The 12,656-nt window shown below is 43.7% G+C and overlaps 2 protein-coding genes across 2 annotated transcripts in view; one reads left to right on the top strand and one right to left on the bottom strand.

Annotated features, from left to right (window-relative positions):
- Positions 1–12,656, bottom strand: part of MCF2L2 (MCF.2 cell line derived transforming sequence-like 2) — a 774,003-nt gene that overhangs the window by 354,735 nt on the left and 406,612 nt on the right. The window contains 1 exon segment of the mRNA XM_029615373.1: positions 7,964–7,989. Within this exon segment, the coding sequence (XP_029471233.1) occupies positions 7,964–7,989 (26 nt within the window).
- B3GNT5 (UDP-GlcNAc:betaGal beta-1,3-N-acetylglucosaminyltransferase 5) overlaps positions 1–12,656 on the top strand; it is a 71,899-nt gene that overhangs the window by 7,495 nt on the left and 51,748 nt on the right.

The following is a 12,656-nucleotide window of genomic DNA, read 5'->3' as shown; positions in this document are numbered from 1 at the left end:
ATGTGAAGGTAGGCCTCGGAGAGATCCATGGAGGTTAGGAACTCTCCCAGTTGCACTGCCATTATTACTGAGTGGATAGTTTCCATGCAGAAGTGTAGGATCCATAGATGACGGTTGATATTCTTGAGGTCCAGGATGGGTCGGAATGACCCCTCTTTCTTGGGCACAATAAAATAGATGGAATTGTGCCCTGTATTTTGCTGGGGTGTAGGTACCAGAGTTATAGCCTTCAGACTGAGTAGTCTTCTCAGTGTGGATTCCACTGCCAATCTCTTGAGGTAGGAAGGGGGGAAGATGGTTTCTGAGCCCACCGGGATCAAGAAGGCGCCACCGGGATCGCCATGTGGCTAACTCTCAGAGCCGAAAAAATGGGGCCTAGTCCATCGGGGGCTGCTCAACCCGTTCGGAGCCTCCCCTTATTACGTCGCTGGTACAGCATGCCGAGAAAGGAGACCAGAGAAAACTCGCCAGAGTCCCTCTTCTTCTCTGGCTTTAAGATTTTTTTTAAAAGAACTTACTGGTCTCAGCGCTTACCGGCTGAATACAGAGACGGTCTCCAGCTGTGGGGGGAGAGGGCTTTGGCCTTCACCGCCATGCTCTGCTTTGCTCCCCGCTGCCTTTCAGTCGCTTCAGCGGCTAAGTCCATGCCGGAGACCGGACCAAGGCACTTCTGAGGCATCGGAAATCACCTTGGGGATTCTCGACTGGGGGAGGGACTATTGGGTATCACCGCAGGAGAGCGGGGCTACTCTTCTTAAAGTTGAAATTTTTTTTTTTTTTTTTTTTGTAATCCCGCTAGCAAGAGGATAGTGTCCTCATCTGCTAGGGAGACTGAGAAATACTGAGGAGCTGAGGTCACTGCAGGGGTATATCTAGGGTGACGTCAGCTTTGAAATCTGCCTCGGTCTCCCATCTGCTTGCAGAGGAGCACATAACCCACTGGTCCTGAGTCCATCTGGCTACACGCTAGGAAAATAACATTCATATGTGGGGAAACACCTGACTAAGTTACCATGCAGTTTTTCTTCATTCTGGAAACATGGCTTTTGCATCTTCAACAATGAATTCTGAAAGCTCTTTTCAAAAAGCATCAGGGATCATCTGATGCGGCTTGAGAGCACAGGAGAAATCTCTCCCAGACCGCGACGAAATGAATTTCACGTTCGCGAGGCAATATTGAAGTGTAACCGAAGGAAATTTGGCACACGCGAATACAGCCAGACAGGTTCCTGAAGCAGCACAGGACGCGAAACGTGCACGTCGAACTGAACTCTGGACTGCATTTAAAAAAGTAATTGGAAGGGCATCACCCTCTGCGGACATTGAGCTTCATAAGGGAAGTACAATTTTTATTTAAAAAGAGAAAAAGAACAAAAAGTAAAAAACTAGCATATAAATACATGGGCAAAATTGTGACCAGTGATTAAAGATGATCCCTGATGCGGCTTGAGAGCAGATATGCCAATGAGCTTGCGGGATGGTATGAGAGTCACCTGCCTATGAATATATTTCAGAATCGGTACTATTCACATATATTGGAGAAAATTTTATAGCCTAACGTACTTGTCATTTTACTATTTATAATAAATATCTCTCTCTCTCTCTCTCTCTCTCTCTCTCTCAAAACCTTTTCACCTAGTAATGCACAGAAAAAAGGTGTAGTTATTTGTCATCAAAACCCACATTGCTGTGCATTTCTCTGTCGCATTTGATATTAAGAACTGCTCATTACCATTAACTCCACCCAATCTCCTCCCACTTGCATAACAAATGTCACATTTGTTTACATTCGGTACTACGGGATTTGCAAATCCCGTAGTACCGAAACTCTTCTTTTAACTCTGTCAGACAACATTCTCATGAATCTAGAAAACAAACATCCCTGTTTGCTCATCCTCCTTGATCTCTCGGCCGCCTTTGACACGGTCAACCATGATTTTCTCATCGAAAGATTATCCGAGATTGGCATCAAAAACAAAGCTCTAAACTGGTTCAAATCTTTCCTCCAGAACAGAAACTACAAAGTTAAGATCAATAGCAAAGAGTCACCACCGTTCAGTTCCACTTTAGGGGTCCCTCAAGGCTCTTCGCTATCCCCTACGTTATTCAATATCTATCTTCTCCCGCTTTGTCATCTCCTTTCTAATCTAAAGTTAACCCATCACAGAATCCCTTGATAAGCTTGATCACTCCACACCCGAATCTGCTCTTAATTCCTGGGATAACCTCACCCGAGACATAGCCGACAACCTGTGCCCCTTGATCATTCGCAGCCAACACCCCACCCTCTCAAGTAAAAAACCCTGGTACAATCCTGAGCTACGCCATATGAAACACAACCTCAGACTCAAAGAAAGAATATGGCGCAAAGACCCCACACCTTCGAACGCCTCCTCCTACAAATCCTACCTTCACACCTACCGCCTTGCTATCCAAAAAACCAAGCGGGACTACTACGCTGCCAAAATACATCAATACTCATTCAACCCAAAGACCCTTTTCACCTATGTTGCAGCTCTGACAAAACCCACCACACCAGCTACTTCAGATGTGGACACCGGCGCTAAATGTGAAGAGTTAGCTCACTTTTTCCAAAACAAAATTGCCAACCTACTCCGCAGGTTTCCTCCCATGTCTACCCCTATGCCCTTGACTCCTTCGCCTAGTAATTGTAAGCCCAACGAACAACAAACCCCCCTAAAATACACACTACACACCTTGGACCCTACTTCCCCTAAGGAAATAGAGTCCATCCTCAAAAGAAGTAAGCCTGCTTCCCACCCCTCCGATACTATCCCCACCAAAGCGCTCCTCTCCATCCCCAACATTATTGCCCAACCCCTAGCAGACATCATAAACTGCTCCCTATCCGCTGGTACAGTTCCTGACACACTAAAACACGCAGTAATCAAACCCCTCATCAAGAAATCATCTCTAGACCCCAAAGACCCCTCCAACTACCGTCCCATTTCAAACCTTCCCTTCATCGCCAAAGTTATGGAGAAAGTAGTAAACGCCCAACTTATGGAATACCTAGAAGACAACTGCATCCTTCACACATCCCAATTTGGCTTCCGCAAGAACCTGAGCACTGAGGCTCTCCTACTCTCCCTCACAGACACCCTACTCATTGGCCTAGACCAGGGACACAATTTTCTCATTGCCTTCCTAGATATCTCAGCTGCCTTTGACACGATAAGCCACAATCTCCTCATCTCCCGCCTCGTAAACATAGGTATCTCCGACACCGCCCTCCTATGGTTCAAATCCTACCTGGCTAACAGATGCTTCTCCGTGAAACTAGGCAGCTCAGAGTCATCTAAGCTCTCTCTCACACAAGGAGTACCCCAAGGCTCCTCCTTTTCCTCCACCCTCTTTAACATCTATCTCCTACCTCTCTGTCATCTCCTCTCCGACCTTGGGCTTAAATTCTACATCTATGCTGATGAAGTCCAGATCATCATCCCCCTCCATGAAACTATCTCCGCCACCCTTAGCTTTTGGGAGGAATGCCTATCATCCATCAACTCTCTACTCACTTCCCTTCAACTCGCACTCAATGCCTCAAAAACCGAGCTTCTCCTCATCCTCATCCACAACCATCAACCCTTCAAGCTCCTCCCCCCCCCCAACGACCCCAAGACCCTCTCCTTAACCTCACAGCCCGCCGTCCGAAACCTCGGTGTCCTCATTGACCCACACCTGAACCTAAAAAATCACATCAGCTCTGTCCTTAAAGGCGGTTTCTACAAACTTAACACCATCAGAAAACTCAAGCCACTACTTCACACACACGATCTCAAAACAGTCATCCAAGCCACCCTCTCATTGAAGCTGGATTACTGCAACTCCCTCTATCTTGGACTCCCCTACTCCACTATCAAACCCCTCCAGATACTTCAAAACGCCACGGCAAGACTCCTTAGCAACACACGTAAAACAGACCACATAACCCCAGTCCTTAAGGAACTGCATTGGCTACCTATCTCTTTCCGTATCCTCTTCAAATCCCTTACCATTATACACAAATCTATTTACAAGAACAACTCCTCATGGCTCAGCGAACCTCTCCAACTCTCACAATCCGCCCGCCCTACCAGAGCAAACCTTGCTTGCACCCTTCAGGTCCCACCCCTCAAGAGGGCCCGCCTCTCGGCAACCAGGGAACGTGCCCTATCTATTGCCGGTCCAACACAATGGAACGCCATGCCATCCCACCTCCGACTGGAGCCCTGCCCCCTCAAATTCAGAAAGATGCTTAAAACATGGCTTTTCCACCTGGCCTTCCCAGACTAGCCGACCCCCCCCCCCCCCCCTATTGTAATTATGTAATTATGTTCTCTCTCATGACTACGAGCAATGTTGTAAATTTGTAAATATGTTCATCTCCCTTTTCCCCTTCCCCTTGCTTGACTTTTCTGGCTCCTTTGAGCCCCTACTCTCTTACGCATATCCTCTCTCAGTTCTCCCCCCCCCCCCCCCCCCCCCCCCCGTTCCATGTAATTTCAACCTTTCGTTACAATGTAAACCGATATGATGTGTATTTTAATGTCGGTATAAAAAAGATGTTAAATAAATAAATAAAAATACGTATATGCCGATGACGTCCAAATCCTTATTCCTATCACCGAATCACTACAAAAGACCTTACTTTTTTGGAATTCCTGCCTCCTCTCCATTAACAAACTCCTGTCAAATCTCAACCTGATAACACCGACAAGACAGAATTCCTCCTGATCACTCAAGACAGCACCCTTCCATTGAACAGCTCTCACCTTACACCGCTCCCAGTTTTCTCCCCTCGGGTCAGAAACCTTGGGGTGGTCATGGATAACCAACTGAGCTACTCTGGTTTCATCAACACTACGGTTAAAGAGTGCTACTACAAACTCCAAGTTCTAAAAAGGCTTCGACCCCCTCCTCCATTTCCATGATTTCAGATCAGTGTTACAATCCATCATTTTCTCAAAAATAGATTACTGTAATTCACTGCTACACAGTCTCCCAGTCTACATCCTAAAACCTCTTCAACTGTTACAGAATGCAACAGCAAGGTGTCTCACTAAATCCAGCAAAAGAGACCATATAACACCAATTCTAAAAAAGCTCCACTGGCTCCCAGTCAAATTTCAAATCCTCTTCAAACTTCTATCAATCACCCACAAAGCCATATTCAACAACACTCCACTGGACCTCAGAATCCCTCTTCAACTTCACACGTCTTCCCGACCGCTAAGATTAGCACAAAGAGGAACTCTACACGCACCTCCCATGAAAACATCTTTAAGTAAAAGAGCTCTATCCACAGCAGGCCCCAAACAGTGGAATTTGCTTCCTCCTGAACTAAGGCTGATACGTTGCCACAACACGTTCAAAAAAAGACTCAAGACATGGCTGTTCGGTCAAGCATTCCCATAATGTACTAAGTCTTCCACAACTCCCACAGACTGTCGACACCCAGAACCTATGTCCATTTTTTTACCAATCAATAATAAATTATTCCCCCCCCCTCCCGCCATTAGCAAATCTCCCTCCCCATGGGCTTGATTCTCTCTAATAGTTTGTACTGTTCTTGTTCCTAGTTATGTTATCCAAGTTGTTCACTCCCTTGTTCATTGTAAGACACATGTTGTCATTGTTTACTACCTGTTGCAATGTAAACCGGAGTGATAAGTAACTCTGTTACCTGAACTTTGGTATAAAAAAAGTTATAAATAAATAAATACATTTGCATACTAGTGTGTGTTGCACTATTTTAACGCGTGCATTATGGTGTTATTGTATGCATTACGGCTTTAACGCAAAATGATAAATGACCATGTAAGTTAGAAGCATTTCAGGGATGTAACTGGGAGGAGTTGTTAGCCAGATGACTTAGCCAACTTGGTTGGACCAAAGAGCTGTCCTAAAGTTAGGCAGGTATAGTTAGCCTGCTAACTTTAAGATAGCCGGCTGTATTCAGTAGTGTGGTTTCATTATTGAATACACCTCCAAAGTTAGCCAGACTGTGTCTGAATATGGACCTCCACATCTTGGAAGGAAGGCTAAACAATTACCAGTATGGTTAAAAGGTGAGGTGAGAGAGGCTATAATGTCTAAAAGAACATCTTTCAAGAAATGGAAAAGGGATGAGAATGAAGGAAACAGCATTAGCATTGGCAAGTTAGATACAAAGCATTGATAAGGAAGTCAGAGAATTTGAAAACAAGCTTGTGGAAGCAAAAACTCATAATAAAAACCTCAGGTACATTCAAAGTAAAAAGCCTGTCGGAGTCACTGGACCAATAGATGTTCAAGGGGTAAAAGAGGCACTTGGGGATGACAAAGCCATAGCAGAGATTAAATACATAAGAAACTGCCATGCTGGGTCAGACCAAGGGTCCATCAAGCCCAGCATCCTGTTTTGAACAAAGGCCGAATCTGGCAATTACCCAAACACCAAGAAGATCCCATGCTACTGATGCAATTAATAGTAGTGGCTATTCCCTAAGTAAACTTGATTAATAGCCGTTAATGGACTTCTCCTCCAAGAACTTACCCAAACCTTTTTTGAACCCAGCTACACTAACTGCACTAACCACATCCTCTGGCAACAAATTCCAGAGCTTTATTGTGCGTTGAGTGAAAGAATTTTCTCCGATTAGTCTTAAATGTGCTACTTGCTAACTTCATGGAATGCCCCCTAGTGTAAATAACCGAGTTACATCTACTCGTTTAAGACCTCTCATAATCTTAAAGACCTCTATCATATCCCCCCTCAGCCGTCTCTTCTGCAAGCTGAACAGCCCTAATCTCTTCAGCCTTTCCTCATAGGGGAGCTGTTCCATCCCCGTTATCATTTTGGTTGCCCTTCTTTGTACCTTCTCCATCTCAACTATATCTTTTTTGAGATGCGGCGACCAGAATTGTACACAGTATTCAAGGTGCGATCTCACCATGGAGCGATATAGAGGCAGTATGATATTTTCCGTTCTATTAACCATTCCCTTCCTAATAATTCCTAACATTCTGTTTGCTTTTTTGACTGCTGCAGCACACTGAGCTGACTATTTTAAAGTATTATCCACTATAATGGGTGGTAGCTCGTAATATGGAACCTAACATCGTGTAACTAGAGCAAGGGTTATTTTCCCCTATATGCAACACCTTGCACTTGTCCACGTTTAAATTTCATCTGTCATTTGGATGCCCAGACTTCCAGTCTTGCAAGGTCCTCCTGTAATGTATCACAGTCTGCTTGTGATTTAACTACTCTGAATAATTTTGTATCATCCGCAAATTTGATAACCTCGCTCGTCGTATTCCTTTCCAGATCATTTATAAATATATTGAAAAGCACCAGTCCTAGTACAGATTCCTGAGGCACTCCATGTTTACTTTGCTTCACTTTTCACTGAGGAAGATGTGAGATACCCATGCCAGAAATTATATTTAAAGGTGATGATTCAGCAGAACTGAAACAAATCTCATTGTACCTGGAAGATATAATAGGACACATTTGACAAACTAAAGAGTAGTAAATCACCTGGACCAGATGGCATACATTCTAGAGTGCTGAAAGAACTGAAATGAAATTGCGTATCTGCTGTTAGTAATTCTTTGGTACCAGAAGACTGGAGGGTTGCCAATATAAAGCCAGTTTAAAAAAAAAAAAAAAAAAAAAAAAAGGATCAAGGAGTGATCAGGAAACTACAGACCAGTGATTCTGACATGTGCCATGCAAAATGATAACTATCATACAGATCAAAATTTCTGAACATCTAGCTCAGGGGTCGGGAACCCATGGCTCGTGAGCCAGATATGGCTCTTTTGAGGGCTGCATCTGGCTCGTAGACAAGTGTCGCCATACTTTCCAGTCCCCCGCTGACCCAGCTGCTCCCTGGTCCTCCTCTGCCCGGGCTTAAAATGCTGTCAGCCCGGGCGGAACGCGGCAGAATAGCTGGAGTCGGCGGCACCGGCATGCTCTCTTCTTCCCACCCCCCCCAACCCCTGCAGCCCAGAAGAGGAAGTGGTGAACATCGGGTGCGTGCGCGGGAAGAAGAAACCACGCTAGTGTGGTCTCTTCTTCCCGCCCCCCCCCCCCCCCCCGTGGCCCAGAAGTGGAGAGCATCGGGTGCGTGCGCGGCAAGAAGAGGCCACGCTAATGTGGTCTGCGTCGGTCCGACGAAAAGAAGACTGCAGCGCGGCTCGGAGGAAAATGAAGAGCTTCAACCGCGGCCGATGGGACTCCGCCTCCGCGAAGGCTGAAAATGAAGGAGGTTAGGGTTGGGAGGAGGCTGCTGCTGCCGCGAGTTCCCGGGGTGGGGGAGAGAGAGTGAATGAGCGAGCAAGCATGTGTGTTTGAGATCCTGTGTGTGTGAGTGAGAGATTGCATGTATGTGAATGATTGAGAGCCTGTATATGTGAAAGAGAGTATTTCTGTGATTGAGAGCCTGCCTGTGAGAGAGAGAGCATGAATGTAAGTTTACCATTGGGAACCTGTATGTGTAAGTTTGTGATTGAAAACCTGTTTGTATGATTGAGATCCTTTGTGTGTGAGAGAAATCATGTGTATGTATGATTAAGAGCCTGTGTGTATAAGTAAGAGAGAGATCATGTGTGTCTGTGTGTGATTGAGAGCTGATTTAGGTGAGGGAGCATGTGAGTATGTGATTGAGAGCCTGTGTGTAAATGAGAGAAAGAGAGGACATGTTTGTAAGCATGTGAATGAGAGTCTGTGTGTGAGAGAAAAAGACAGCATGTATGTGATTGAAAGCCTGTGTGTGTGTGTAAGCGTGAAAAGATAGACAGCATGTGTGTAAATGTGTAATTAAGAGCCTATATAAGTGAGAGAGAGAAAACATGTGTACATGTGAGTACTGAGAGCATGTGTGTATAGGTGTGTCATTGAGAGCCAGTGTGAGAGAGAGCACTGGTATGTGACTGAGAGAGGAGAAAGTTCCAAGCAAACCACCCCGCCTCCTGCTAATTCAGAACAATCTCAGGACACCTGGATATCAAACGTTCCCAGGTATGCAGAGCAAAAAAAATTTTGTATCCTTATTATTTTTCATTACTGGGTCTTTGTGTCTGCTATTTTGAAATATTTTGTTGGTATCTGGAAATGTTTTATATGAGTTTTTAATTATTGGATATTCCACTCATCAGCTGTTTCGAAATATGTTCTTTTTGTTAGTACAGTTTTACTGCTGATGATTTTATATTTCTTGATTTGTTTTATAAGGATGGGTGATGTTTCTTTTTTCCTTCGTTACACTGCATACAGAGACTCTGGCTTGTTGCAGTTTCCAATTCAGTTTTTTCTGCATGCTTCTTGTTATGCATTTTGGTCTCTTTATTCTGTTAGGTGAGGGACAGCACGTGATTCAGGTGAGGTTTTCTGCTGGCGTGTAGTTTCTGTGTAGGACTCTATAGCAGCCTGACTTGGTCCGTTTTCCTAATAGGAGATGTATTGGTGTCTTAAGGCCTGGTGTAATATTTTCAGAGACTTATTGTACTTTAAAAGTGTGATCTTACATAAAATGCACACATTTACTTGTATTTAGTTTTAAACATATTGTATGGCTCTCATGGAATTAGATTTTAAAATATGTGGCGTTCATGGCTCTCTCAGCCAAAAAGGTTCCTGACCCCTGATCTAGCTCATTATAGTTTAATGGGATAAAGCCAATATGGATTTAGCCAAGTGAAGTTTTGCCTCACTGATCTGATAAGTTTTTTTTTGAGGATGTAAATAAACGTGGATAAAGGTGAGCCAGTTAATATAGTTTATCTGAATTTCCAGAAAGAAGTCCCTCATGAGAAATGACTTAAGAAATTAAAAAGTCATGGGATAGGAGGCAGTATCCTATTGTGGTTAAAAGATAGAAAAAGGAAAGTAGGGCTGAAAGGTGAATAGTAGAGTGCCTTAGGGATCTGTTCTGGGACCACTGCTTTCTAATATATTTGTAAACGACCTGGAAATGGGAACAATGAGTGAGGTGATCAAATTTGCCAATGATACAAAATTATTTAAAGTTGTTAAATCACAAGAGAATTGTGAGAAGATGCAAGAGGATCTTGTAAAACTGAGAGGCTGGGCATGCAAATGTCCAATAATATTTAATATGGATATGCAAAGTGATGCACAAGGAAGAGTAACCCAAATTATAGCCACACTATGCAAGGTTCCATATTAGGAGTCACTATTCAGGAAATGCTAGGATTGGAGAATTAAAGAAAATATCATAATGCTTTTTATTGCTCCATGGTGCATTCTCATCTTAGTACTGTGTGCAGTTCTGGTCACCACATCTCAAAAAAGACATTGCAGAACTAGAAAAGGTATAGAGAAGGGCAACCAAAATGATAAAGGGGATGGAATAATTCCCCTATGAGGAAAAGCTAAAGAGATTAGGACTCTTCAGCCTGGAGAAGAGGCAACTGAGGGGAGATATGATAGAGGCCAATAAAATAATGAGTGTCATGGAACAAGTAAATGTTAATTAGTTGTTTGCTCTTTTGAAGATACCAAGAAGGGGATACACAATGAAGTTATTAGGTGATATATTTAAAACCAATAAGAGACAATATTTTTTTACTCGACGCATAATTAATCTCTAGAATTTGTTGCCAGAGGATGTGAAAGCTATTAGTATAGCTGCATTTTAAAAGAGTTTGGAAAATTCCATAAACCATTATTAAAGAGAAGTTGCAGAAATCCACTTCTTATCCCTAGGATAAGCAGCGTGGAATATAATCCTCCCTTTGGGATCTTGCCAGGTACTTGTGACCTGGATTGGCCGCTCTTGGAAACAGGATATTGGGCTTGATGGACCTTTGGTCTGACCCAGTATGGCAAATCTTATGTACTTATGATACTAATACCTAAGGTTGATATAGTCTTTGCTCTCATTGTGGGCATGAGGAACTTAAAACAAAATTTTCTATTTTTCTTATGAATGTAGTGCCAGGAGGGAGGGGAAGAGGTCGAATAGTAAATCTGTAAGCAACTTCAGGTTCATTGTTGTGCATTACTTGAAGGAGGAGGTCTTGCTTCTTTGTGACATCTGATATTAACCTCAACAAAGTTGTTATCATAGCTCAGCTGTTTTTTTTTGTTTTTGTCTAACAAATTTTGTGGTACCCCATTTATACTCTACGAACAGTGTGACTGCATCTTCATGCAGCTCTGTCAGCACTGTAGTTGCTAGTACTTTTTTTTTTTTTTTTTTTGAGCCATGATAAGTACTGGGAGAACAATTTATAAACTTTATAGAACCCTTTAAGAAATAAGCTTATATCATTTTTGTGACTTCAAACCACATATTGCATGGCAAACTGTAGCTCTGTTCAGTTTCTTTCAAGTTTGCATTAAAGAAAAAGCAATGAAACCTAATGCAGTGTTTTGTTTATCTAGTTGTTTGAATAAGACTGGTTGCTCTGACAGCTGAAAAACACCATGACGTTTGGTGGAGAGAGATGAAACTCTCAATAGTGAACTAACCATAAAGATAATATCAGGCAAGTCTGGTTTTAGCTGTAACTTATACTTTAATCCTGAGTAAAAACATTTCAAATACATAGCATATACATATATACTGTTTTCCATCAATACAGGAGAAAGATATGTTGCTTCAGGACAGCATAACTCTGCTTGATGATGAAAACCATTAAAAAAAAAATGTATCTGGTGCATGGATTTCTGGTCTTTGTAACTTCTGACTTTATACACACCTCTAACTTGTGTTGGCATGAGTGTACTGAGCTCTGCTCTTGTCTCCTGGGAGCTGGAAGGGGAGAAGAGCCAATGGGGCAAGCAGCAGGGAAGGAAGCCTGTATCCTGGGTACTGTCTTGCTATTCTCTGTGCTGGATAGATTTAGGGTGTGAGAAACCTTCAAGCCGATACAGTACAGTGCGCTCTGACGGAGCGCACTGTTAACCTGCCCTTGGACGCACGTTTTCCCTTACCCCTTATTCAGTAAGGGGCAGAAAACGCGTGTCCAACCCGCGGCACCTAATAGCGCCCTCAACATGCAAATGCATGTTGATGGCCCTATTAGGTATGCCTGCGCGATACAGAAAGTAAAATGTGCAGCCAAGCCGCACATTTTACTTTCAGAAATTAGCGCCTACCCAAAGGTAGGCGCTAGTTTCTGCCAGCACCGGGAAAGTGCTGTGCACCCTCCGACTTAATATCATGGCGTTATTAAGTCGGAGGTCCCGAAGAGTAAAAAAAAGTAAAAAGAAAAAAAATTTTAAATGGGCCGGCGGCTGTTGGGCCGAAAACCGGACGCTCAATTTTCCCGGCGTCCGGTTTCCGAGCCCGTGGCTGTCAGCGGGCTCGAGAACCGACGCCAGCAAAATTGAGCGTCGGCTTTCAAACCTGCTGACAGCCGCCGCTCCGGGTCAAAAGGAGGCGCTAGCGACGCACTAGTGTCCCTAGCACCTCCTTTTGCCCATTTCTACCGCACCACCTAATTTAAATACAGAATCGCGCGCACAGGCTGTAGGTTGTAGAGTGAGATTTAGAACTTTCTTGGCAGCTAGGAGGAGACCTCCCCCTTTTTTCTTTTTTCTAGGGATGGAGAAGACATCGTATATCTGTGTAGGAAGTTGATTTGTTAAAACTGTGTCTGAGGGCTTCAGCCAGGTCTCTGTGATGGCACAGATGTCT

The sequence above is a fragment of the Rhinatrema bivittatum genome, chromosome 9 (genome assembly GCF_901001135.1).
Source record: "Rhinatrema bivittatum chromosome 9, aRhiBiv1.1, whole genome shotgun sequence".
Lineage (NCBI taxonomy): Eukaryota > Metazoa > Chordata > Amphibia > Gymnophiona > Rhinatrematidae > Rhinatrema > Rhinatrema bivittatum.
The sequence above is the reverse complement of the archived record's forward strand: the minus strand, read 5'-3'. Positions and strand labels throughout refer to the sequence as shown.